Source organism: Eptatretus burgeri, chromosome 4 (assembly GCF_056783735.1).
Source record: "Eptatretus burgeri isolate ZD-2024b chromosome 4, Ebu_testis_v1, whole genome shotgun sequence".
NCBI classification, from domain to species: Eukaryota; Metazoa; Chordata; class Myxini; order Myxiniformes; family Myxinidae; genus Eptatretus; species Eptatretus burgeri.
The window spans coordinates 47,569,682-47,596,869 of NC_140964.1; the positions used below are offsets into that span (position 1 = coordinate 47,569,682).

The 27,188-nt window shown below is 45.0% G+C and overlaps 1 protein-coding gene across 5 annotated transcripts in view; it reads right to left on the minus strand.

Annotated features, from left to right (window-relative positions):
* Positions 1-1,495: 1,495 nt before the first annotated feature.
* Positions 1,496-27,188, minus strand: part of LOC147027978 (uncharacterized) — an 87,460-nt gene continuing 61,767 nt past the window's right edge. For 3 of the 5 annotated variants that reach the window (XM_085877872.1, XM_085877874.1, XM_085877875.1), the window contains 8 exons: positions 8,081-8,237; positions 7,804-7,918; positions 7,423-7,493; positions 5,090-5,239; positions 4,001-4,098; positions 3,775-3,887; positions 3,569-3,675; positions 1,496-2,301 (listed from right to left, as the gene is read on the minus strand). In XM_085877872.1, the coding sequence (XP_085733998.1) occupies positions 2,125-2,301; positions 3,569-3,675; positions 3,775-3,887; positions 4,001-4,098; positions 5,090-5,239; positions 7,423-7,493; positions 7,804-7,918; positions 8,081-8,237 (988 nt within the window). In that variant the 3' untranslated portion in view covers positions 1,496-2,124. Of the gene's footprint in view, positions 2,302-3,568; positions 3,676-3,774; positions 3,888-4,000; positions 4,099-5,089; positions 5,240-7,422; positions 7,494-7,803; positions 7,919-8,080; positions 8,238-18,108; positions 18,531-27,188 lie in introns of those variants that run through there. The other 2 variants (XM_085877876.1, XM_085877873.1) reach the window with 2 other exon arrangements.

Here is a 27,188-nt window from a genome sequence, read left to right on the forward strand (position 1 = left end):
ATTCCCTGTTAAGTCTCCTGAAAGTGCTTGTATATCCTACACTGAACTTGAAACAACAGCATATAGATTTGCTTTCACTATTTCCTGACCTTGGCATTGTAGCGGCCGGTGCAATAAGGTACGGGTGGCGGAGGGGGTGCGGGGTATGTTTTAACGTGTGGCCTTAACGCAGACCTCCAAAGCCATTCCGAGATGCTCTCACACCGGTTATTTTGAACATATTACAGTGAGAAATACATGGGCTGTTCAAAGTTTTCTTGGAATGAGATAAACAACATGAGTAGGCTGAGCGAAGTTGTGGATGGGGTGTGGTATGGTAGTGAGGAAATGGGATGGGGAGGCCACCTTATTAAGATGGCAAAATGAATTTTTTTTAAAATCCAATATACGAGGCTCTTTCTAACCACTGACTGACTGACTGACTGACTGACTGATATTAAAGATAGGGACCTTCCGTGTGACGTAGAAAGCTGAAATTTTTCGTGCCGACGGACATTGAAGCCAGCTGAAAAAAAAAAAATCACAGAATCGTCAAGCAACATTCATATATGAAAATATAAATAAATGAAAAATCAAATGCAGGTTGGTGAACCTAGACAATGGGGAAACGCAGTTCGTATGCCTGCACAATATGTAAGCACACCCCACTAGTAAATATATATATAATTACTTTTAAAAAACATTTCCTTGCAAATGATAATTACTCGAGTATTAAACAATTCCTCGGACAGAAAGTCAAAAACCCTTTGTGGGAGGGTTTGCAGCTCACACAAGGGGAAGTGCCTTCAATAATTAAATAATGGTTGGTGTATCACGTAATTGGACAAACTTGATGGAAATTATACGTTAACCTTTTAAGAATGACTTTTAAACGATTTAAATGCCATAATTATTTTACAACCATTTTCCTGATTAAAAACAAATGCTGAACAGGTTAGATATAGTTTCCATTCCATATTCGTCAATTAATATAAATAATTAAAAGTAGTTTGCGTGCAGGTGCCATCTTAACGTGAACACCCCCACACCCCGCCTCAACCTCCATATGCTTTCCTCCCCTCCCCAACTCCGCTCCTCCCCTCTCATTATCCACTCATTTCCATGGAAGAGAAGAACAGGCCTACATCTTCCCCTGCAGTCTTTTAGGCATATTTCATGAGAACAAGTTTCGTACTTTTCAAGCCGTCTCGGTCTCACTCTGGTCAGAGTAGCCCCCGAAGGGATTTTCTTTGACTTCAGTCACCGAGTCGTGCGACGAGGCGGTCTCGTGCGTAAGAGTCATGAAGCGAGTGAACCTCATACAAAAGCAAATGAAGAAAGAACGATACATCCTTTAAAGTTTTCACGAACTGTAGGCAAATGTTTTGCAAATATTCCTGCAGCTCTTTTAGCCACTTAAAGGATCGAATCCGCACCGAATGGTCGAGGAAGACTTTTCCACATCGGTGCCCAAGGTCATTGGACACTGAGAATAAGGTACAAAAAGATCTGCAATTGCAAATGGTTCTTTTTATTTTGAACACCAGTAAAAAAAAACAAGAACAAGCAAGCAAAATGAAAGGATTTGCTAAAAAAAAAAAAAAAATGAAAAAAACTGAACAAATCCACATGAAATGGTGGTATTTTGGTCAATGCTTTGTCTACATCCTGATATGCATAGTGTCATGTCACTTTCAAAACCATTATTGTCATTTCCTGCCTCCAGATTGTCCAAATTGAATCGGAAGTAAACTGACAAGCTTCGCCGGAATTTGCGTGAGCACATGGGCTGCCCTCCCCCTTCTCCCCTCTTCCCCCACCCCGAGCCCCCCCCCCGCCCCCCGAGGCGGCTGGAGATCCGCATTATTCGTGCACACCTTTGATCAATCGTTGGATACGTTCTCTGCCTGAATGAACCATACTTGAATGGTGTGTCTGATGAAAGCAGGCGTTCGGATAACATCTACGCTCTAGTTACGTTCAAATCTCAGGCAACAGCTCAAGGTGATTGCAAAACATGTTTTTTTTCTTTATCACCAAATAGCTTTCCAAGAATGTTCCTGCAAATAACTCAAAACTGGTTTTAATCAATAAATGCGTCCATCTCGTGCAGCTCATCAGGAATGAGAGAATAATCCACATCAGCTAAGTCTCCACGACTCTTTTTTTCCCCACCCTCGAATTAATGTTAGTTAAACGAGATTTTGCTTTTACACAATGCATTCCAGTGTTCTTACAATAATTGATGAGATGTCGGGGGTCAGCTTCTTCCGAGGAGTCATAGTTCTTGGCCTCAGAAGGCAACAGCTGTTGATTTGTTCCCTGCAAGAACAAAAGCATTAACAAAGGTCATGACAAATCGCTTTTCTTTCAGCAGGATTAAAAAAGATGAATGAGCAAATTGAGATGAACAACAATAGATGAAAATGGTTTGCACAGAATGTGTCTTCCTTCTCGACTAGTTCTGCACGTTCCTTAATATGTAATCATTGATCAAGTCGAGTGATGATGTGACCTCTTCTTTGGGATCTTTTATTTTTTTTTAAAGGCGAATGTGAATCCATTCCTCATGACATCAGATGAAAGCGACATTAGATCTCACCATTTAACCGCCCTCCTGCCCATTACAAACAACTTCAGTGCAGCAGGAGATCATTACGCCATTGAAGTCCACATTATGATTGCCAACCTATGGTTGTTTTTCCATGCTCTATCCTTTTTAAATGTTCGAACTGCCGACCTACTAGACTCAGAGCGGACGCTCCAACCACAACACCCCTGTGTCTGGTCAACCTTTTCTTGGGAGGGACTTAACACCTGGCATATGATGCATTCAAAAAAAAATCCCCCATAGATATGGGGGGGGGGGGGATAAAGTATCCTTTTGTAATACCCTCATAGATAAGGGCAAGATTGTATAATTTCACCATAACACGAGTGCACAACTGTCTCCTATTTTCAAAACTACTGTAAAATCTTTCACATCTATCAGTGAATGCTCAACTGGACAGCCAGCTTAATATCCCTTGCAAAATACAGGATACTTGATCAATGCAGTATGTCATGCCTGCGAAGCGGCACGATGACAATTTATCATCAGGACGGGAATCAAACGCAGAATAGTTAGCTCAAAGGCGAGTTAAAGGCCATTAAGTCAGTCCGATGAAAATAATAATCTTGTCACTGCAGTGATTCAAGGCTCATGGAGGAACTTGGAAATACATTGCATGCAGGACATGGACACAAGGGGGGCATGAGTGTACTTTCACGTGAATTATGAGGACACGAGGAAACAATGGACACGTTAACACACTGTACATGGAATTTGAACATAGGGTCCTAGCATCATAAGATGCATGCTTGGATGGGAACACCAAACAGGCCAACACCAGTATTTGGTAATATGTAAGTTACACAACTAATAGAATGGAAACACTCTGTAGTCAATTTAATAGCGGGCAATACCTCGTCATGATTTCCTGTTACCTAAAAAATAAGTGTCACACAAAGGTCAATTAAAGCCTTTACCAGAATGTTCGGAATTAATAGAATATCAAAATGTCAGTATGTGGTCTACATAATTCGATACCTGATGGGGCTCATGGCTCACGTTTTCAGAGTTCACGCAGCAGGGCATTCCGACGAAAATGCTGTTGGCTTGTTCCATCAAAATGTCCGCCATGTTGAAATCGAGTTCTTTATTGCGCACCACAAGAAGTCGTCAGTCATATTTGTGCCATAGGTTTGCTTAATGTATAAAAATGAATATCGACACGAGGTTGAGATTTCCCGTACCGTTTTCACACTCTCCAGCACTCACGTACTCTCCGTCTTCGACCTGGCGCGCGCTGTATTCGTTTTCCGTGCGCCGACTGCCGTTTTTGAGCTTCTCATACGGAAGAAGAACCCTGTAGGTCGAATCACCTTTTGTTAAACAGTGAGATGTAGTTGGAACAGTTTATTGTATGGATTGTCGTGGAAGTGATTGACACAAGTTGTGTGTGAAGGTTTTAAGGCTTACCGTCTGTAATACGTACTCAGTTCCTTCCCTCCAAATACGCTTTTCCATCCAATCAGCTTTTTGTGAATATCATTCCACTTACTCTGTCTCTTCTCAACCTGCCAGAACACATTCAAGCATTCCATGATTTTGACATATCGAACTCTCTTTTCTTTTCTTTTTTGCTGATAACTGCACAAACTGCTGTACATCTCTCCACAAGGACAAGTGAACAGTTAAAACATCGTTTCAGCATTATCTGCCAATCGGCAATAGATCAGAAGCTTTTCTGACCATTGGAAGTCGAGCTAAATCCAAGGGCTTTGGTTGGTCTCTGTAAACCCTTATTCTTTTCTGATGTTGGCCCATGACAGGTCCAGTCCTTGGGAAGGTTCGAGTCTGTACTGTCAACAATGATCTAAGATGAGCTGTCCATATTTCAAGTCGGCTTTCAAGTCCAGGTGCTGACGAGGCGATGTCTTCCACGACAAACTCTTCCCCTGATATCTCGGGTCCCAGATGGCAGGATTTTTTTTTTCTTTTTTTAACCTCTCCCTAATGCAGAAGTGAATAATAGATGTCCACTAACACAGCTGTGCAGTGGAAGAATTCCTCGCTAGAGCGGTGTTAAGCTTCAAGTGGCAACACTTAATTCTAAAATCATTGGAATTTTCTCCCTGGGATGAAGACATAAAGCCTGATCCATTCACAGATCCATCTTGTACTTTGCCTAGAGGTTTAGCGTTGAGATTAATCACAGGAGAGCTCACAAAACGATTACGGTCTCCCAATTTCCATCTTGTTCTACTAATTTGAACCCCCCTCCCCCCGACCCTCCCACCCCCTCCTTGCATCCTTCTCACCTCCAAATGATATCTTCTTACCATGAATAACTTACAAGCAACTACCACATCTCAATTTTAAATATTCATGTCCAATCTCTTCTGTTCAAAATTCCAGCCTTGTCCGTGCAATTAACTAATCACGTCCTGGCTTCGTACTTGGTATCTTTGTGCAATTAGTACTATGTAAGCCCATTTTGATTTTTGATTTATTTTATTTTTTGCATACTATTTGGAGAAAAACTTAACAGCACGACAATGCAAGCACCTCGGTGTATCCGCCGGCCAGGCACACTTCCTGATACAGCAGCAGCAGTGACAGCCTGCGGCCTTGCAACGGGGAACATATTGGCTCCAGGTTCTTCTGTTTCAACAACATACACACTTCTTCTTGGAACCTCTTCTCATCCAAAGAGGACTGGAAGAAGGCGAAGAAGAAAAGAAAATAAACTCGAGAAGCCAATCGTCACATCATGTACTACACCTGTTTGTTTACATTTCAAAAAAATATTACATGAGGCTGCAGACACTTGTGAGATGAGAATTGCTAGTTCGATTGCTGCCTTTGTCCATCACATCACCACCCGTGTATTAAAAAAAAAAAAATAGTGAAATGTGAACCCATAATGCAATTCGAGCAATGACGCAGGTTTGTTGAAACGAGATGAAAAGGCAGGTGTGTTACAAGAACATTTTTGTATGTGTGTATCACAGGATACTGATACGATTTAGAACCAAGATCAATTAATTAATTCTCACCAATACCGCAGAGAAATCGCAATCATGGCTAACCACATTATTGAAAAGCGAGCACATTCTGCATGAATAACCAAGGCAGCTTGAATACCCAGAACTGTCTGCGTCGAGGCAATCCATCATCTGTTTTGATGCCCTTTTACTAATGCTTAAAGCTCGTGGACGAGCTTATACATACACCCGGTGGCCCAGAAGTCATAGGGCAGTTGCCGGAACAATCGTCACGACAATTTCATTATTATTTTATAATTGAAAATTATTTTGATTGCAGAATCCCCAAAAGTGGAAGATTTGAACCATGGAGGATCTTTTTCTGCTTAAATGTGGATTCTCTGACTGCCCTATCACTTCTGGGCCACCCGATATATCGCATGTGGGGTGAGGAGATTAAGGGACGGTGTACTTCTGCATGATTTGCATGGACATTTGTATAGACGATGGACAGGTGATCGCAGTCTATGGGATTTGAGCCCAGGATTCAAGAATCATGAGCTAAACGCCCAAATGGGAGCATCAAGCAGTGCCACATCATACTTATAATTTTGACAAAACTATGAAATTTGAAATCAATTACAATAAATTCTTATAAACACCCGTCCCTCTGCATTTTGCATCGTGAAGGCTCAAAATCGGGATCAAGGAAAGCGGGACCCCTTTGTGGCATGGCAAACCGGATAAACGAGTGCACAAAGCCGCCGATGCTTTCCACGGATAGAAAGGTGAGACTTCCTAAATCGGATGTTGGAGCCCTCATTGATCCGTAACATGGGGAGTGCTTCACGATGCTGCCAATTATCTTTAGCATTCCATTTGAACTGTGTTAGGCCTCTTACGCTATTTGGATGATTCTCCTGCAGTGCGGGTACTGCAGAGAACTGATCGAACCCCAGCGTGCATGGCAGCAATGTTTTCAGTTAGCCAAAATGAACTTTTCCTGCAATTTGGCTGCTTGGAATGTTTTGGACTCTACAGTCTCTCGAGGATCATATTACCCAGAATAAAGGGAGGGTAACGGCCTTTGTCACAAACCTACCGGTTTGTGAAAAGCCTTGCATCACTTTCAGACTGGACTCAGCAGCTCAATTGTTCGCGAGTCCGCTCTGAGTCTGGGAGGTCGGCGGTTCGAACCTCGACCGAGTCCTACCAAAGTCGAAAAAAAATGCTCCGTGCTGCTTCCTTCCTTGACGCTCAACAATGAAGGTATCTTTGAAAAAAATGAATAAGTTTAAAATATTTTTTTATGGAGCTCTATATATTTCAAAATAATTGTTTTCTTATGGAGCATGAAATAATTTGAAGCTAGGTGAAGCACATTCTCAACAAGGCAGAAAAGAGACACAAAAACAAGGTTCGCAGCTGATGCTGCCTTGTATGTAATAAGACCTCAAGGGTGATCCAGGTGTTTGGAGTGCTAATCACACGAGTGCACATTGACGTAGTCCTTCCCACAATTCGCTCCTTAAAAAGTCAGAGACTGGCAAACATTGACATTCATTCCTTTTGCATGCAGCCTGTGGCTGGTGGTTGCATCATTGGTGGGAGTGCCACTGATGATGCAATGCCCCCTTGAGGTTAGAGCAGGAATTTGTAATCTGTTCACGGTGCTGGCGATTGCTCGCCAACTCTTCACAAAGGACACCGTGGGATCTTCACCAGATAGGACGCCCAGTTTAATGTCCATCCGAGGGACGGCACACACATTGAGGAATTTGTCTGTGAGATAACACTTTATAGCTGGGTCGGGGATTCAAACCCAGGCTAGACAGCTCAGAGGTGAGTGTGCATACCCATAGACCATCCTGCCTGCCCAACATTGACATCACAGACACGCAAAAGCAATCTTACCACTCGGAGCCGCTGTTTCTTGCTTTTTCTGTTTTTCTTCTCAGGCAAAAGAGTGTCACTGCACAGTACATCTGCAATGATCCCGTCAGGCCCACAGTTCACCATGACCAATTGCGGTGCTCATCAGACGTACTTAACCTAATTAACCTCAACGACAAAGAAAACCCTGTCTGTTGCCTTGCGATCAGCAACAGTAATTACCAAAACATCAATTACCGATCGTTAACCTCACACCGATGACTAAAAAGAGTTTTAAATCCGACTGGCACACTTTTTAAACAAAAGGAATAAGTAGCCATCATCTCGATAAACAACTGCGGTGAACATCACGATCCCATTTCATAGTGATTGATGTAACACGATGAACCAATCAAATGATACCTGGGTCTGTGCAACACTTTAGTCTTTCCTCCAAAGACATGGATCTCAATCCGTTTGCTTCTTTCATTGCACATTTCCACCAACGAGCAAATTTGTCTGCACCTTTCACCTGCAGCTGGAGAGAGAGAGAGAAGAGAGGAGAGAGAGGAGAGAGAGAGGTGGAGGCAAAATATGAAATAAGATCAATCAAACGAGGTTTGCTATGGATGTCAAAACCACCGCTATAACGGCACATCAATCAATAAAAGCACTGTTTTCTCTTCAAAGGAAAGCGTACCCCAATTTTGCCGAAAGGCTCAACGTCCTGTATTTTGATCCAGCTCACTGTTCGAGGGTGTCCTAAAAACGTCACGTGGTAACTTTCCACAACACCACGTTCATTCTTGGACACGTACTCCCCGCTTGCTGTGTCGGCCGAAATAATCGCTGGCCACCTGCAAGGGCAATCGTTTACGATTCATATGATTCATACAAAACAGGTGAATTATATGTGAAATGCATTCTGATTTGTAAGTGAATTCAGGAAGGGTCACCCAGACCGATTATGCATGTGACACTGTAGTTTGTGGAATCTTTTCCCTGGACACAGCATGACGGTTAGGTCGTGCCGATGAGTGTCAAGCCAACCGGCGTTAAACCAATGGTGTCCTGGAATCCATTAGATAGAAAAGTAATTTGTGCAGCAGGTGCTTTTATTGCAAGTGGGAACCATACAACACCACAATCAGACAAGCAGGGTCGTATAACTTTCTATGGCTGTGGTGGCGGCAAGGAGAAGCCGCAAGATCACCACCTTGTGATCGAGCTAGGTTCAAGTGCGATCATGCCTTCTAACAACAAGATCTCGATGATAATCTAGGTGTTTGCGTATCCATCGAACGGCTTTTGGTTATACTGATCGCACAAGTGCACACTACCTTGATCATAGTACATCATAGGATGAGCTTGGCCTGGGCACCTCAAAAACGAGCCTCGTCTCTGGCCTTGCATGCCAGCCAAAAATGGGCGCAGTGATGATGTAAGAACCAAACCCAAACAATTTTTTTTTAAGCAACTGGAGAAAAGTGATATTCGGTGAGGTTTGTAAACCGTAATAAACGAGGTTGTGCGAGTTTTACGAGATGACGAGTTCCACGCTTGAGAAGTACATTTGAAGAATGCTCGATCATCGGAAGTCTTTCTCCCAGTGTGAGGAAGGAACTACCAAGAGATTCCCGGTGTTTGAACATAGCTTTCTTCCAGGGATGGAAGGTGTGATTAAATCAGAAATGTAAGAACCAATTTGATTTTGGGTTTATAGGTCATCAGTGAACTTTTAAAACCGATCCGTTGAAAACCAAAATATATTGAGGGATGGAGCGACGTGATCAAATTTACGATCCTGCACTGTCAGCCTTGTTACCAGATTCGGAATGAGTTGTAATGGCTTGAGAAGAAAAAGCAGGCAAGGCTGCTAACAACGAGTTGCAGTTATACAAGAGTGGCATTTTGAGAGCATGAGCCAGAGTTTCAGTAGATCCTCTGACTCGGGTATGAGCAGATTTGGGCAACATTGTGCATATGGAAGAAAACAGATTTATCAATTTTTGTAAAGTGTGGCATATATAGGAAAGAGTTGGGTCCACAGTGACACCGAAATTTTTAACCTGCAGAAATTGAGGTCAAATAGTGATCCTCAAGTGTCACTATCTGGGGTTGGATATTTTTGAGAACAGATGGAGAGCCAAGGATCAGCAAGTCAATCCCAGCAACATTGCAGAAGAGATCAGATGACTGGGTTGAAAGGAAAACTAGCTCTGGGTATCAACAGCATAACAATGAAAAGTCATATTGAAAATGCCCTAAATGTATACTAAATGGATGCAGAAAAAGATAAAATGAAGAGTGTATCAAAAACGGATTCCTGGGAAATACCGACAGATAGATTAATTGGGTCTGATCAATCAGCATCATCAGTAGCCCCAGGCATCCTCACTGGAAGCCCACAGCCCCAAGGAGGTTGGCAATTCCGACCGGATTCCCCAAGTGATCGAGTGAAGAAAAAATGTTCAATAGTTGTTGGTATTCATGCGAGTTGAGAGAAAGTTGTGATTAAGTGGTGTACAGTGTCAAGTTTAAGGTGACAGCGTGGGCAGAACATGTCCCGAGTTGGGTCGAGTTTGTGTTGATATGTTTTAAGTGTGGGGTAGTAACTGGAACAGTCGAAATAATGTTACTCTTGATGAACTGCAGGATGGTTTGTTCAAACGTATGGATCACGGAGTATGGTTCGTTGAGTATTTTATCAGTGTGCTGTTGTTGTAAAGCGATGGTGGTGATGTGACTGTGAATGTTTTGGAGATGTTATGTTTAAAGATGGAATTGGCACGTTTGAAAAGATGTTGTTATAGTAACTTGCTGATGAGATGTTTTTATGTCTGAGCGGAGGTGGGAAGGTGGGTGACTGGACAGGTAATGACGTGTGCTCTGGTGTTCGAGTGGCATCAATGAAGTCAAGGTAATGTTGGAGGGGAGGTATTTTTGTTTCTGAGTGGAGATGATCTCTACCGGTGAGTTGGGTGCAGCGTGTGATGGTTTGGAGTGCTTTGTTTTGTATTCTTTGAAGTTTTAACACGTTTTCTTTCGATATGGTGGGTGCCTAACTTGGCTCGCTTAATTAATAGTGGTTTGGAGAAACTGTTTGTAAGTTGTGGTTCTTAAGGCATTGTTTTTGGAGACCAAACTTGGTATTGGTTCATACTTTTAGTACGTTGAGGTTTTGGTTGACTTGAGCTATAGTTTGTTACCTCTGCCACTGAAGGTGGATGGAGATTGTTTTCACCCATGTCTGTCTGTTTGTCTGTCTGACTGTCTTTGAGCAGGATATCTCAAAAAGTTAAGAATGGATTCGGATGAAATTTGGTGGACAGATTGGTTATGTGACAAAGATGAATTGATTAGATTTCCGTGATGATCAGGATCCGGAAACGGATATGAGAATTTTTTAATATTTCTTTGCGATTCCTCATCATTGAGAGATGGGGCCAAAAAACGATATAACGTGCTGGATAACATGATATCTCAGAAAGTTGAGGACGAGTTGAGTAGGTAACAAGAACAAGCCAATTCGATTTTGGTAAAAGTGCAGCTGCAGATCCGGCCTATCAGTGGGATGCAAAAGGTAAACTGTTCAGCCTGGCGGAGGTATGCGCTCTACCGAGTGCCGCCGTTCTCGTTCTAATTATTCCCGTGAGGGGGCTGTGTTTTTACAAAGTGTGTTTCTTGTGTGGATGAGGTGCTTGATTTCTGGTGAAAGGTTCGGATTGAACTGTGTTATGTAACCTTGTGGTATGTGTCTGTTACTACAGATGGTAAGGATGTTAAGATGTTTGTTAGTTGCATCAATAATGTGAAATTCTAAGAGGGTAAAGTTGGATAACATTGTTTCCGTCTTCTTTTGCACGATATGTTTACAGCAACATATGCTTTTATCTAAATGATGCGTGATAAATATGGGCAGGTGGTCAGATGTTAATTTGTATGATGTGTTCCAGGTAGAAACTATGGCCAGTTTGGGTGAGGTGAACATGATGTCTGGGGAGGTTGTGGTTTGGTTGTACGATTGTGGTGTTCAGGTGGGTTGTTTGCGATCATTTAGGATCTGACAAGTATCTAGCTGACAGATGAAGTCGATTATGAATTTGCTCTCCACATTCGTTTTCCGCTCGGGATATCAATCACATATGGGAACTGAAATTTCCCCCTAATATCAGGTTGGGTGTACGTGTAATGGCTTGTAAATCTGGAGTATAATCAGATGGACATGAAGTGGCTGGTGGAATGGAGATGTTGATGTAATTGTAGGTTCTGCCGTCTGCCCTAATTTTACTGGAGTTTATTTCAGTGGTCGTGTCAGCCGAGCTTGTGCCAAGTTAGCAGTTTGAGTCGGTGTGCTCGTTTGATCGGTATCCAGCGATATATATTGTGGATGCACGATCTCCAATATGAGATTTTAACCATTCACGAGTCGATCCAGAGATACCAGAACCAGACTGAAGATGATCAATTAATGTACGATCGTAAAATGTGCCAAAAGCAGCCGATATGCTCAGAAGTATTGGAATTCTATCTGATCCTTCGCCCGCTTTATGCAAAGCTATCATTTATGACCTGCAGGAGGGCAGTGTGATGTAACCATCTTTGAACCAACTCATGCTGGGGGAGCGGGTTAACTGACTCCCCCCCCCACCCTCCCTTGTAGGAATTGTGATTTGTCCGTAACCCCCGCACGTTCACAAATGCTGTTTCAGTTTTTTCTTTGAAGTCATATGCATCTTTTGATACCAAATTTAATATACATAAAAATGCTTGAAAATATGCATAAAATTAGTGCACTGTAGTTGTTTAAACAATAATCAGATAATTTTAAAACTTCTAGACATTTTATTGCTCATTCAATGATATTTTTGTTGCACTAATTTTATGCATTTTGCTAAGAATATTAAATTGTAGCTACATACCAAAATTTGTGTCAATCGGACGCTCCGTCTCTGAGATCTTGGGAGGGAGTCATTTTGACCTCCCCTCCAGCCTAAACATACTCAGAAAAAGCCCAACCTGATTCGGGTTTAACCACAGTGGAAGGTTTCTAAAACCAGTGCCAAACACCAGGAGGGTCTATCTGTTACACCCCCACTATTCTGAAGGCACCAAACACAACCAACCCCTATCCCCTTCCCAAAACCTCAACCACCTTATTCTAATCCCCATCGGGGCCTACACTATCCTTGAAAAATTTAATCAGATCAATTAAAGTGGTTAAATAGATGACCTTCCCGCTATTCCAAATCCCACCGCTTAAATCTCAAAATATATTGAAGCTAATAACTTCATTATTTATTTCATCATTAACCCACGAAGGGGCCTACACTATTGCTAGTCAAGATTGGTGGCGATCACTCAAACCGTTACAGAGATCCCCCCCACCCCCAATTAAAAATTCCCCACCCCCAAATTGAAATATTTGTAAAAGATCATTTTTTTTACACCATAAATCCCCCATGAGGTCTTCATTATGCAAAGCCACATTTAGTAGCACTGCGGCTTATAGGGCTGACGTAAATAGCCGGACCTACCCGAGGTAAACAACCCCACCCCTTTACCTTCCACCACCCCCCCCACCTAAAATTACGACCCCCATTTTTACTCCCCATTATGTCTCCCAAGTTTTGTGCACTTCAATATTCCGTTCTCACCAAATACAAGATGTAAGGGATGGACAGACAACCAGAAGAATGGAGTGTGAGAATAAGGGAAGCTTTGTGTTTGTATCAGCTTTACCTGATGGGAGACTGATTAACAAACATGCCGCACATGGACCAAAAAACAATGCTGGTAAAGGTTTATCAAAGCCGATTGACAATAGCACATTCTAGAATCTTTGAACCCCAAGGTAAAAGAGAAACAGCTCGGTAATTTTGAAGATCGTTTATAACCAGTGAAGGTTTCCTTTCAAAATTGGGATCGTAACACCTTGTTACTCTCGCCGAAGGAGAGGGTATTGCGTTTGGGTCCGTTTGTCTGTTTATCTTCTTGTTTGCGTTTGTCTGCACAAAACATTTGTTATTTTATCCACAACCGCTGGTCGGATAGAGCCGAAATTTTCACCATCGGTGCGACTACTCATGGTGCTCATTTTGCCGACTTTCGGAAGGATGACAGGCTGAGTCAACCCCCTGATGCTAACTCAGCGGCCAGCGGGGCTCGAACTTAGGACCCTGAGTATCCCAAGCCACTGCCTTAACCACTGAGCCACACCAGGCTCATTCATAGGTGCCTTAGTTATGATGTCATAATTGCAGATGTAGAATGCTACATCTGATCAGTATGAAATTTTTGAGGGTCATCAAGGGATAAAATGGTCCACAGAAAAAAAATTGATGACGTCGGTCAAGTCATTCGGCAGCCATATTGTTTTGAAAAAAAAACCTTCTTCTCTGAAGTGGCTGAACAGATCTATACAAGTATGATCACCTATCCATTAGCAACAAAAGGTTCACACATATGATGTCATAGCTCACATGATATGGAAGCCATATTGGATTTACCGTAAAATCTATAAATAAATAAATAAATCTTCTTCTCTGAAGTGGCTGAACAGATCTATACAAGTATGATCTATCTATACGACGTGGCACTTCACAATTATGATCTAGAAGTGATGCGGGATACATGGTTTAAATTTCAACTTGATTCGACACAAGGTTTGGCAGCCAGAATTTTTTTTTTTGATCTGGGTTCTTTTTTATTTCATTTATGTATTTATTTATTTATTTTTGACATAGACTCACTTGGTTGTGCCTGGATGAGTTTGAGGGTGGAGGAGCAGCTATTGAAATGTGAATCCTGTCCAGGTTCCTCCTGATGACTTCATCTTTGCTTTTTGCTTGTTTTGGTTCCTTCTGATTACTCCAATACAGGACTGTACCTATTTGGTCTTCCATTTTACGTGAATTGAATTTATTTTAATCCCAATCTAAATTCAATTGAATAACTAGAGGGGGAGCACTCGGTAGAGTGCAAAACCTCCGCCGCCAATACTGCTTGGTCACTCAAGTGAACCTGATATCCTATTCATTCAATTTGATGTCAACAGTGCTCACAGAGTTATAGTTTGCAACTTTCCCTTTTACTTTTACATACTCAATTCATTCGTACTCACTACTCAATTCCTACTCCACATACTCAATTCATTCTCTAAAAAAAAATGTTAGAGAAAAAAAAGACAAAATTTTGTTTTTTTTTCTCTAACAATTTTTTTTTTGGGGGGGGGGGGTTGGAAATCACTTAAAATATGTAGAAATGCAAAAACAAAAATTCAAATATTTTTTCAAAATGGCCACCATAGCGGCCATATTGGACTTTGGACCAAGTCCAAAATCTAATGGCATGATCCTTGGACCATACCTAATCCCCCCACCAAGTTTCGTTGAAATCCGTCGAGTTTTTCCGTAATACTGTTCACAAACAAACAGACAGGGGTGAAAACAGTAACCTCCGGCCATCTTCGATGGCGGAGGTTAATAATTTAAAATAAACGTCATGGGTCAGAGTCAGGTGTCCAATCAAAGCGGCGTTGCATGAAAGCGGGACGTCTTGGTTCCCGGTCATCACTGACAGCAATTATAAAGTGGCAGTTCTAATTATGTCATTAATTACTTAACACACCAGTACACGGGCACCACACAAAACAAGTTCTGGCAAGGGTCTGCAATCACTGATTGCTCTTTCTAGTTGAAATAGTGATGGTACCGCAAGTGATGCATTTGATTACCTATGTTATAAGTGGAGAAACAACTGAAAGTAAAGAAACAACCAAAGATGATGGAACTCAATAGATGAAGTGACGAAGTCATTTTCTTACAGTCACCGATGATTACTTGACTGCATCTTGACTGCTAGGTATGAAGTGTTCCAAACAGAAGGGAGTATTAGACAGTGCAGAATAAAGTCTAGGATCCACGGCCTGGCTACGAAGTGCACGACGAATACAAAATATTGTTCTGGTTACCAAATTCGCAAACCACCATTCAGGTCCCTTAGGTGAGGTATCTCGGTAAGTACATGTGTAGTTAGGCCCAAACCCGTTGTCTAGTGGGAATACATGTCATTTATGCGTGCTGCGACTCTTCAGGATAGCCGTTTTTCTTTTGCTATCTTTATTTTGGACCAACCGCCATGATTACCACCACAACCACAACATCAACCACCAACCACAACGCCGCTTCACCACAACCGCCACGACCTTCACGTCACACCTCGCAACCGTCGCATCGCCACCGTTCTTGCGCCGCCTGTGGGTACCGGTGTTGGACTCGTGCAGGGCGCGCGCCGAACAGCGTGTACAAAATCACGGATTTTGTGCTTCAAAAACGGATCAAAAACGACACACGCCCACTTTTTGCCGTCCAATCGGTGAGCGAGGGGCGGGTGGCCCCGCCCCCAGGGCGATCGATATATGCAAATTTATGGATCAAAAAGCCTTCACGCCCACTTTTTCTCGGGCCAATGGGGAGCGAGGTGAAAGATCGAAGGGAGGGGGTCAAAGATGAGAGGGCGAAGCTACGGGGCTGATAAAAGGACCGTGTTCGTCAGTCCAGGGAGTCCAGAGGCGGAGAGTAGGAGAGTAGGAGAGTCGGAAACAGAGAGTCAAGACTTCGCGGGCGGTGGAGTTGGCAAGAAGGAGCTGGTCGTCGTGTGCGTTGGAGTCGGAACGGAGGGGACGGAGCTGTGGAAAGGCAGCGACACCAGACGAGGGGGTGCTCGCGTCGGGAGCTGCACCCCAGGGAGGCCGACAGCGCGACCTGGCCGAGGTGGAGACGCTCGTCGCGGGATAATAAAAATCCTCTATACCCCGAGCATCAGCAACCCCCTCCTGTTTCTCCCCGCGCTGAGATAGTGCGACCAAGGGGGCCCCTTTCCCACCCCCTACCAGACACTGTCCGCGAGGCCCGCGGAGTTGAGGCGCCATCGCCGCTCCGCGTCTCATCACCAGACGGGTAGGCGCGACCCGGTCTCGGCCTCAGGCCCGCCTCATCCTTGAGGGTATTCTTTTCCTTGGTTTTGGGTATGTGTTGTCGGCGCCGTCTGTGAAGTAAAATTGTATAAGTGTTGCCGTGTGCTCGGTAGTCGGTATTAGCTCTGCATTGTGTCTTCGCTTTTGCATTTGCTTTTTGTGTAAATTGCATTGTGTTTTTTCTATGTGCTTTTAGTGGAATTGTATATGTGTGCTCCCGTGTGCCGCGAATAAATGTGCTTTGTGTTGAACTGTTTCCCACTTCGCTTCGTCTTTTCCTCTATTGAATCCCCATCTTGCTTCACGTAAAGGGTTGGTAGTGGGCTGAATACGCCCGATAATTAATCGAACCGTCGAGGTCGACGATAACACCGCTCGGTTATTCTGATAGTACGGAACGGGTCGCTTAAGTGGCCCGTGTCCGAAGTCGACCTGCGGCGAGGTGCGGTCGCCCGGTCTACCCTCCGCGTGGGTACTTAGGTAGGTCGAATTTGGCGAGCAACCCTATCCCACGCGGGGGCTGATTGGCTCGATCGCGGTGAGACCGAAAGGTCCACCCGTGACTGGTTCCCGGCGTTAGTCCGAGAGGGTCACGACTGGATTGTCCGTCCGGTGGGCGACGTGCCGCGATTCGAGTTACGTGGCCGTCAGCACGCCGGCGGGCGCGAATCCGCAACAATATCATCCTGAAAGGCAGCAGCAAATTGCTTGGCTTGTGGTAGATGTGGAATCAATGGAGAAGGAGTTTCAACACTATTTAAAAGTTTATCAACGACAAAAAGCAAAGCTTCGGTGTGTTTGAAGACTTGTTTTCATGGTCCATTCCAAGGGTCATGGTAAGGTCACACAAGGCTTTTACTTTAGCAAGCGAATTGGTGCAATGGACCATGGGTGTTGGTAGTTAGCAAGTGACGAGATTTATTATGTTTTTCTTCTAATTAGAGAAGATGCAAAGCAGCAGTAAACCAGGGAAAGCGCTCGCGGATTTTTGGGGGATCGAGTTAATAAGTGGAGCGAATTGATCACATGGATTGAAAGTGTCCAGCCAGTTATAAAATGAGACCGATTGTTCAAGATTGTCAAGGGTGTGAGGACACACAGCATTGAATCAGACAATTCCTTGCCAATGTGATGAAAAATAATGGAGTTAATGTTAAGGTATTGCTCTGGCTGCAATGGATGTGAACATTTCAGCAAAGGAAAGACGAAAGTGATAAACGAGTGATCAGAAAAAGGGAGCATCTTAAAATCGATGTCGGCCACCGGTTCAATGTTGTGGGATAAAACGACATCCAGACCATGAATCATGAACACGAATGAGACAAAGAATGTGTTGTGACAGATTCACAATATCCACCAATCGGAGAGGCTTTTGTAAAACTGGATCATGCAGGTAACGATGCAGATTAAAATCCCCCGTAATCAGATCAGTATCTTTCCAGGATGGATGAAGAGTTGACAAAACATCTGACAGATCATCCAGATACAAATGATGATCAGTAAATGATTATTATTTGAAGTTACATCTGTAGGTGAACCGACAAATATGCAAAATTATTCGAAAGATGAATACGTGAATTAATGGAGTTGATGTTATGCTCTGCTCTCTTGGGCAATAATATGAGTTATGACAAAGCCGTTGAGTATCGTCGGCCATCGTTATGTCACCAGGTAACAGCCACGTTTCAGCTAGACAGTGCAAATCAATAACCAAATGCCCGAAACTTCCACACTAAGGGTGAGAGACTTACCATGCAGTGGGAAGAGAATGTGTGTTAAAAAGAGCCGCTTGGAAGTGAGAAGAAGCTTGTGATGAGGAGGGCGTCATGTGCGGTTTGACAATTGTGGAATTTGAACGCACCACAGCAAAGGAGCTTTGTCTCACGATGATTCTCAACAGCAGTTGAAATTGTATTCTTTGAATGGGGTGGAAAGTTAGGGCTGGTGAAGGGAAGAGAGGAATGCACACCCACTCCGTAGCTGCTGAGGCCGAGTTTAAATCGGACCCAGCTATAAACTGTCATCCTGATGATTTACAGGCAGGGTGATCCATCAATGCAAGTGCCGTCCCTCGGATATACGTTAAACTGGCAACCCATCTGTCAGCATTAATTGGTGGACATTAATGATCCCATGCTTTCCTTCACGAAGAGAAGGAAAGATATCATCCGCATCATTAACAAATTCCAAATTCCTGCCCTGACGTCTTCGATGAGCATCAGGCCTGGCCAGCCGGTTTGTGAAGGACTTAGGCCAAAAACGTTCCCCCACCAACCCACAAGAACATAGGAATAATTGTGGCCATGAAAGAAGGAAGAAGAAGAAGGTGGTGGTGGAAAGTTGACAGAATGGAGAATAGATTAAAGACCTGTTTGCAATATAAAGCCAGATGGACACCGAGTACAATCATCATCATCATCATCATCATCATCATCATCATCATCATCATCATCAACCTACTTGGTCCACTGCAGGACTCATGCCTCACTCCACAGAGTAAATGTTTCGTTCAGGGTATTGGCATACTCGTCACACTTGCCAAGTGCAGATTGGCAAGAAACATATTACGGGGCTAGCGTATTGTTTCAGCATATTACAGGAAGTATAAACAGGTCCCGTTAAAACTGCTACAGCATGATGGTTGGGGGGGGGGGTTGTCGGAGTGATTAAAATGATATTAAACTAGAAGGGCACTCGGTAGAGCAGATACCTCCGAAACCATAATGCCTGATCCACGAGATCACATCTGGCCCAATACATTTTTGAAATATGCTGTAGCTATACAGTACTATATCGTATTTGGCCCAATCTCTCAATTGTGAAGAATCACTTTTAAAAATTAAACCATTCTCGTATTCAGATCTGGATCCGGATCTTCACGAAAAATCGAACCAGTTCGTCCTTGTCACACACCCAGCCTGTCCACAAAATTTAATCTGAATCCGTCCACAACTTTTTGAGATATCCTGTACACACACAGACAGGAAGGGGTGAAAACATAAACTACTTCACATTCGGTGGTGGAGGTAATGACAGCAATGTAGCACATCGTGTAATAAGACACACACAAAAATATTTAATTAATATATACTATAAAACTGAATTTGTACATTTGGTTATACATTTGCTTTTTTTGTTGTTGTATATGTATGCTTCAAAAACTAAAAAAAAACCCCATGAGGGGACTGGTGGTTATTTCCCCAACAGGAAAGGCGAAAATGTGGGATTAGAGGGAAGGAGCCACCCCCCCCACCCCACCCTTTTTCCTGAAATGGTACGGTCATGGGGAGCACAAGTGAAGTTAACAGTATGGTCCTTATGTTTCATGAAGAGTTAGGTCTGCATCTGGCCGTTGGTTTCTGAAGATATTGTTCAATAAATTACCTGAATTTGAAGCAAAATCACCCTTTTCAGCCTCTAAAAGGGGGCAGATACAGATGGGGAGCACAACCCCATGAGATCTTACTGTCCTGATGCAGTGTACAAAATTTGGGCCACATCACTCAGGTAGTTGTGGAAAGGAAGACGTTTTAGTGAAAATGAGGGATTCAGGGAGGGGGCCCGTGGCCCCTTATCGGTCGGATAGTTTGCGAGATGTTTTAATGAAATGTTAACGGACATATGGACGGACACCGGGACCCACTCCAAGAGCTTACTTCGGAGGAATAACCGAAAAACGACTGAACTAAATCCAATCAAATTTTGCATGTTGCCCAAGGGTACCCAAGTATGGTTTCTATCTGGGGGAGGGGAGGGTCAGGGTGGGGGGAGAATACTGTTACGTTAGAGGGGGGTATGCATTCAAAGGGTAATTAGGATGTTTAATTAGGTATGCCATGCTGTTCGAGTTTACCAGGATCTCGATGTAATAAGTAGCAATTCAGTGGTGATAAGTTGTCTAGTAAATGTTCATTTCTTCAAGGGGGGAAATGATAATTGTCACGTAATTAGATAGGGACACGGGATAGGGTAAGTGTGTCTGCGTAAACCCCTTTTGGTATTCTCTGGAGACTGGCCGTGACGTCACAGGACAGTGCAGCGGATGGCTCCGCCCCGTGATCACGATTGGCAGAAGGTGACGGCGGTGGGCCAATAAACGGCTCGATTGGAAGTGACGAGGACAGGAGGATAAAAAGGTTCTGTTCGGGGTCGAAAAGGAAGAGGAAGAAGATCGGGACAAAAACGATCGTGTTTTTTTTTGGTGTGGAAGCTGTTGCGCGGGGAGCGTCCTTGTTGTTGTGCTGATTCGATCGTGTTCTTCATCGTGTCTTGGAGCCTTGCTGAGCCTCGTGCCTCACCTTGGTTGTCTCTGGGGTTCTGCTGACTCGGAGTACGGGGTCAAACGGTGGGTGGACCTGCATCCCTCTCCTGCTCGCAACTTGGCGAAAGAACTGGTTCCCTGGCGGCTGTGAGCGGACTTGGGCCAAGACCAGGAGGTCGACAGGACCACGGTTTCTCCTGCCCCCCCTGACGAGAGCAAGGCCAGCTCGTCCGACGCCGATCCAGGGACAGTTGCGTCCACACCACGGTCCAGCCTGACCACCTGAAATAGCTACGTTGTGTGTGTGTGTGTGTGTGTGTGTGTGTGTGTGTGTGTGTGTGTGTGTGTGTGTGTGTGTGTGTGTGTGTGTGTGTGTGTGTGTGTGTGTGTGTGTGTGTGTGTGTGTGCTTGGCGCCTTAGAGGGTTTGAGATCTGTATATTCATTGGAATTGTCTGTGTTTTTCCCCACGCCCGATCCCACACCATCCCATCGAATCGCCCCGGATCCCTTTTCTTGCCGAGTCTTGTTATTTCTGGTTAATAATAAAAACAAATAATTAAAAAAACCATCATCAACTCAGTGAAAAGTGACTCGTGCCACCTTCCTCGTCCCGTTTGCGGTAGAGCGATTAGAACCGCCATGTTTGGGTTATAAATAAATAAACCGCCTCCATCATTTCGGCTCATTCTACGTTGGCGGGACTGTTCAAGTCCCGTGGACGTCACATTGGTGTCAGGAGTGGGATGTTCGAACCCCTCTAAATTATATTTGGTATCGGGAGAACATACCAAGATTAAAATCTCGCCACAAATTGGAATATAAAATTACTACAGAAAAGCGCGCGAGCGCGGGAAAATTTTGGCGGGATTTTTCAAATTTAAATTAATTGGCGGCAAACGGGACTTCTGCACCATGGCGGATGTGCAGATGTTTGAGGAGGAAGGCCACGTGTCTGGCAGCGAGTCGGGGGAAGAAGGGAGAGACGGGGGTAGGGTTGGAACCTCCCCCATTCCGAGCGTGGACCGTGTTTCATCGCCCGTAGCGGGGCCAGCAGCGCCGGAAACCGGCGCGATGTCGATCTAGACAATGTTGGAACGTTTAATAGGGGACATGACGGTACAAATGACAAATCAATTCGTGACACAGAGGGCAGAAATGACGGCACAGAGGGCAGAAATGGCAAATCAATTCGTGACACAGAGGGCAGAAATGACAGATCAATTGGGGGAAATGGGGGTACAGTTGGGTGCACGGATTGATTTAATGAGGGATGAATTGGGGGAAAAGATGGAGAAAATGAAAACTGAGATGCAGGAGTGTGTGGATGTTAAATTGGGGGAAATACAAAGTAAATTCGAGGATAGATTGGAGGAAACAAAGGTAGAAATTACATTGGAGGGGGAAAATATACGGAAAAAATTGGTAGATAAAATTGATGCAACGAACATTCGGGTTGATAAAGTGGATGAAAGCCTGGAACGTCATCGTGCCTGTGTGGATGCTCGTATGCAGCTGCAAGTTGAAGAGTGGGGAGAAATGAGGAAGCAAGGGATGAATTTGGCGGAGGAGGTAAAAGAATTGGAGGCTCGTTTGGACGAACAAGATAAAATTATGAGCCAAGATGAAGTCTTGGATAAAGGCCTGGTAGAGCCGTCTTTTGTAAGTAGAGTGTCCGGGTTGGTTGAGGAGCAGCTACAAACTCGCGACGGAGCCTTGGAGGAGGTTGTGCGGGCCCAGAAGATCCTGCAGGAAGAGGTGAATCGGTCCATTCAATGTTTGGAACAGGAGGCAAAATTGACCCATGAGACCCTCACCACAAAACATCTTTGGCCACAGTGGGCTCCAAAATTGGATACGCAGCCACAAGGGTGTTTGATCCCTGGGCTGGATTCGGACAAGGGAGAAACTGAGAAGCGGGCCACCGGGAAAGTGATCCCCCTGGTAAATTTCGACGGGTCAGGGAGCGTTGAAGCTTTTCTGACGCAATTTGAGTGCATTTCCCGACTAAACGGGTGGAATGAGCGGGAACGTACAGGGAATTTGGTGGCAACGTTGCGGGGACCAGCCGCAGATGTGTTAAACGTGATCGCGGAGGGATATTGACCAGCTCCCTCATTTGCGAGGCGTTGAGCCGTCGGTTTGGGTTCGCGGCAAACTGTGATCTGGTGCGGGCCCAGCTCCAGCACCGCAGATTAAAGCCGGGTGAGACAGTGCAGGAGCTGGCACAGGACATTAACCAATCAGTCAGGATCGCGTATTGGGACCTTACAGTGGAGGCGTGGGACAGACTGGCACTCGAGAAATTTTTAGCTGCTCTTCCTGACCCTGAGGTCCGAGCGCTGGTGGAGTTACAGGATCCACCCACCGTTCACCGAGCGGCCGAGTGCGCGGCCAGGCTGGCCTCGTGGAGTCGGCCGGGTCGGGTTCCAGAGAGGCCATCGGTGACGATCCGACAGGCGGAGATCCAGGATCAGGGAGGGGGGCTGGGAGAAATTGGCATTACCCAAATGTTTCAGGAAATTTGCCAGAAACTGTCAAGTTTGATAAGGGGTAATTCGGTAGTTGATGCTCCAAAGCGGCGGGGTCCAGCCCAGCCAAAAGAGCAATTCGATTAAGGCCGAGGGGGTCCAGAACCGGAAGAGACATTTCACCGATACTCACGGGGGCCTTTTATGGGGAGTTGTTTCCGGTGCGGGCGACGAGGACACATGCAACGATATTGCCGGTACCCGGCGATGGAGGGACCCTCCAATAGACTTTTAGACTCGGAGAGGGTGAATCCTCCTGCTGAACCGCCAGGTCTATCCGAGATGCCCTTTCATAGGTCGGGTCCGGAGATCACTGTCGGGGGTCGGGGAGACTAGATTGGGCTGAGCATATACGGCCATGCTCGGCTGCTGAGATTGTGGCGAAGTGCCCTCTGGTGGAAAAAAAAAAAAAAAGAATTGTGGGAAAATTGGCATGGGTTTGTAAGTTCTGCTGGGTTTTAGAGTGACAATCGGGACAGTGGGTAATTGGTAACAAAGAGGGCACGAGTGGCTGTCCAATGGCTGGTGCGTGGATCGGGTGAGAAGTGCTGTGTGAGTTGTTTTAAGTTAAGAAGTGAAATGTATGGTGCACACTGATTTTTTATTGGACATGGTGTGGTAACAGGGAAGGTCATGGTCGGCAAAGTGTTAGAAATGCAGGTGTCACATGTAAGGCCGATGGGGTGGGGGAGTCATGTGGGTTTTGTGGGTGGGGATGATGTGCTTGTCCACAGGGATTGCTGAAGCTCACGGTGAGCGTGAATTGCGACCCCCTTCAAGGAGATTCACCACCTGGTGGCTAATGGTGACAGTGTCTGGAGGCAACTGGGAGAGGGTCTGGTTGGGCGACCAAGGCGGGTAGGACCTTGGCGACCCAGGAAGGCCAGAGGAGCCAGTGAGACCCCTTCCAGAGTGTTGTACGGGATTAGAGCTGATGGCTACCAGGGGGGAGGGAATCAAAGGGAGCGGGGCGGAGAAACGTCCGGGTTGGACTAAAGCTTACCTGTGGGCATGGTTGCACCTGAGATGCCCCCATCATCTTGTGGTAACCCACCCCACGGCCACGACGGGATTCAGCCTGCATGATTAAAATGAGGACCATGACCTAGAAATGTGATGATGACCATGGTGTGAGTGTTGTGAAGATGTGCGAGTCCCACTCGATCCCGCACAACTTGACATGTGCAGCAAGGGCATGATGTCCGCATAATTTTGGGGCAAGCAAATTTGAAAATTGGCTCCCCAGGTAACGCTGGGTCTATTAGCATCCACTGGGGGAGGCGGTCAAGTGTAAATATCCTGTGAATAGTGTCGTTAAGGCTTAGAGTAGGAATGTAAAGTATAAGTGTTGTGTTTTTGTGGAACCTTTTGTTTCCCCTCCCCAGATCACTGGAAGAGTGCTGGGCAAGAGCGATGATCCAGAAGATGGAGTGCAACTTCGCTCAGTGCTCTCATGTGATAAAATAAAATAAAAAATAATAAAAATAAAAACGAATGATTGTTTAGGCGAGGATAAGGCCATAAGGGGGTAGTACATTAAGCAGGATAGGTAAGTTAGCTGCGACTCGCTGCCCATTGCCCCTCCTACTTTATTTTGTTAGGTTAATTAGGTGTGAGTCAGTAAGTGTTAAGGCTGGTACGGTAGCGCCTGTGATATACCTTGCAGGAGCTGCGGTACCAGAGGAGGGGGCAGTGTTACGTTTGAGGGGGGGGGGTATGCATTCAAAGGGTAATTAGGATGTTTAATTAGGTATGCCATGCTGTTCGAGTTTACCAGGATCTCGATGTAATAAGTAGCAATTCAGTGGTGATAAGTTGTCTAGTAAATGTTCATTTCTTCAAGGGGGGAAATGATAATTGTCACGTAATTAGATAGGGACACGGGATAGGGTAAGTGTGTCTGCGTAAACCCCTTTTGGTATTCTCTGGAGACTGGCCGTGACGTCACAGGACAGTGCAGCGGATGGTTCCCCCCCATGATCACGCTTGGCAGAAGGCGACGGCGGTGGGCCAATAAACGGCTCGATTGGAAGTGACGAGGACAGGAGGATAAAAAGGTTCTGTTCAGGGTCGAAAAGGAAGAGGAAGAAGATCAGGACAAAAACTATCGTGTTTTTTTTTGGTGTGGAAGCTGTTGCGCGGGGAGCGTCCTTGTTGTTGTGCTGATTCGATCGTGTTCTTCATCGTGTCTTGGAGCCTTGCTGAGCCTCGTGCCTCACCTTGGTTGGCTCTGGGGTTCTGCTGACTCGGAGTACGGGGTCGAACGGCGGGCGGACCTGCCTCCCTCTCCTGCTCGCAACTTGGCGCCAGAACTGGTTCCCTGGCGGCTGTGAGCGGACTTGGGCCAAGACCAGGAGGTCGACAGCACCACGGTTTCTCCTGCCCCCTCCCCCCCAACGAGAGCAAGGCCAGCTCGTCCGACGCCGATCCAGGGACAGTTGCGTCCACACCACGGTCCAGCCTGACCACCAGAAATAGCTACGTTGTGTGTGTGTGTGTGTGTGTGTGTGTGTGTGTGTGTGTGTGTGTGTGTGTGTGTGTGTGTGTGTGTGTGTGTGTGTGTGTGTGTGTGTGTGTGTGTGTGTGTGTGTGTGTGTGTGCGCTTGGCGCCTTAGAGGGTTTGAGATCTGTATATTCATTGGAATTGTCTGTGTTTTTCCCCACGCCCGATCCCACACCATCCCGTCGAATTGCCCCGGATCCCTTTTCTTGCCGAGTCTTGTTATTTCTGGTTAATAATAAAAACAAATAAACATCATCAACTCAGTGAAAAGTGACTCGTGCCACCTTCCTCGTCCCGTTTGCAGTAGAGCGATTAGAACCGCCATGTTTGGGTTATAAATAAATAAACTGCCTCCATCGTTTCGGCTCATTCTACGTTGGCGGGACTGTTCAAGTCCCGTGGACGTCACAATACCTTAATACGCGACTTTTAAAATGACGTATCCCACCTCAGAATGCTCGGTGCACAGGCACAGAAACCCCAGGAAACAGTGGTGTTCGGGGAATCTCATGTGTGCGAGAAAATAATTGTTACTTAAAATAGCTTCCAAAGCTTCTAAAATAAGCTGAAAATGTTTGGAAAAGTACCTGGAGAGAAAGGGCTGTGCCTCGGCACAATGAGAGACTTGGAGAGCTTTCTCAGCTCGCCGAACGGGCAGTTGCTCATACTGCAACCACCGAGCATGTGGGGCTCGAGTGAATGGACGTGTGCTACACAGACCGCCGCAACAGATCGCTACGAGTGAATGGACTGTGTATCTGGATTAGGTGCTTCTGAATACCGAGAGGAAAGACATATCTGGGTCTTGTGAATGAACAGGGTAAGTTTAAAATAATGATATTTACTAATAATCACATTGGGAGGGGTAGGAGCGATTGGAGCTGAGGGCTGTTCTCAATATATTTTTGTTTGGTTTTGTTTTGTTCTAAATATACGCAGCAATGATGGTTAATAAAGGTGATGCGAGCTCACTTCCAAGCAGATGGAAGATGACATCGGGTAAATTATAGAGCGAATTGAGAAGAAAGTTTGTCAAGTACAACATGTTGTCTTTTGATTAAATCAGTTAGCAAAGCAACGGGTAAAAGTGCCGAGTAGTGCATTTGGTTATCTCCATTAGCGGGTTTCAGGAGACGGAACGAAGTCCTACCAGGACCCAAAGTATCCACAACCACTTCAGTAAGGGATCACAGTTCATGGACCAAGCTGTTCAACTTTGTTTTGTTCTCAGAGTTTTGTTCCGAAGGCTCTTTTTAGGATAGTCACCAAACCCCGGACTGCCTCCAATTGTAGTTTGTAAGTGGTAATATTCCTGGGGATGGTTTTCAAAATCTCAGTGAGGGTCTTTATTATTCATGTTACTCCAATTATTACTGGTGCACTTTTGAAGCTCTTCAGCTTCCAAGATCTTTTGATTTCATTTTTGATGTCCTGGTATTTGGTCATTCTCTTGATTTCTGCATTATTTAAGCCAACATCACTGGGTACTGATATCTCAATCAACAATGCTGTCTTTTCCGTTTTGTTTCTGAGAACGA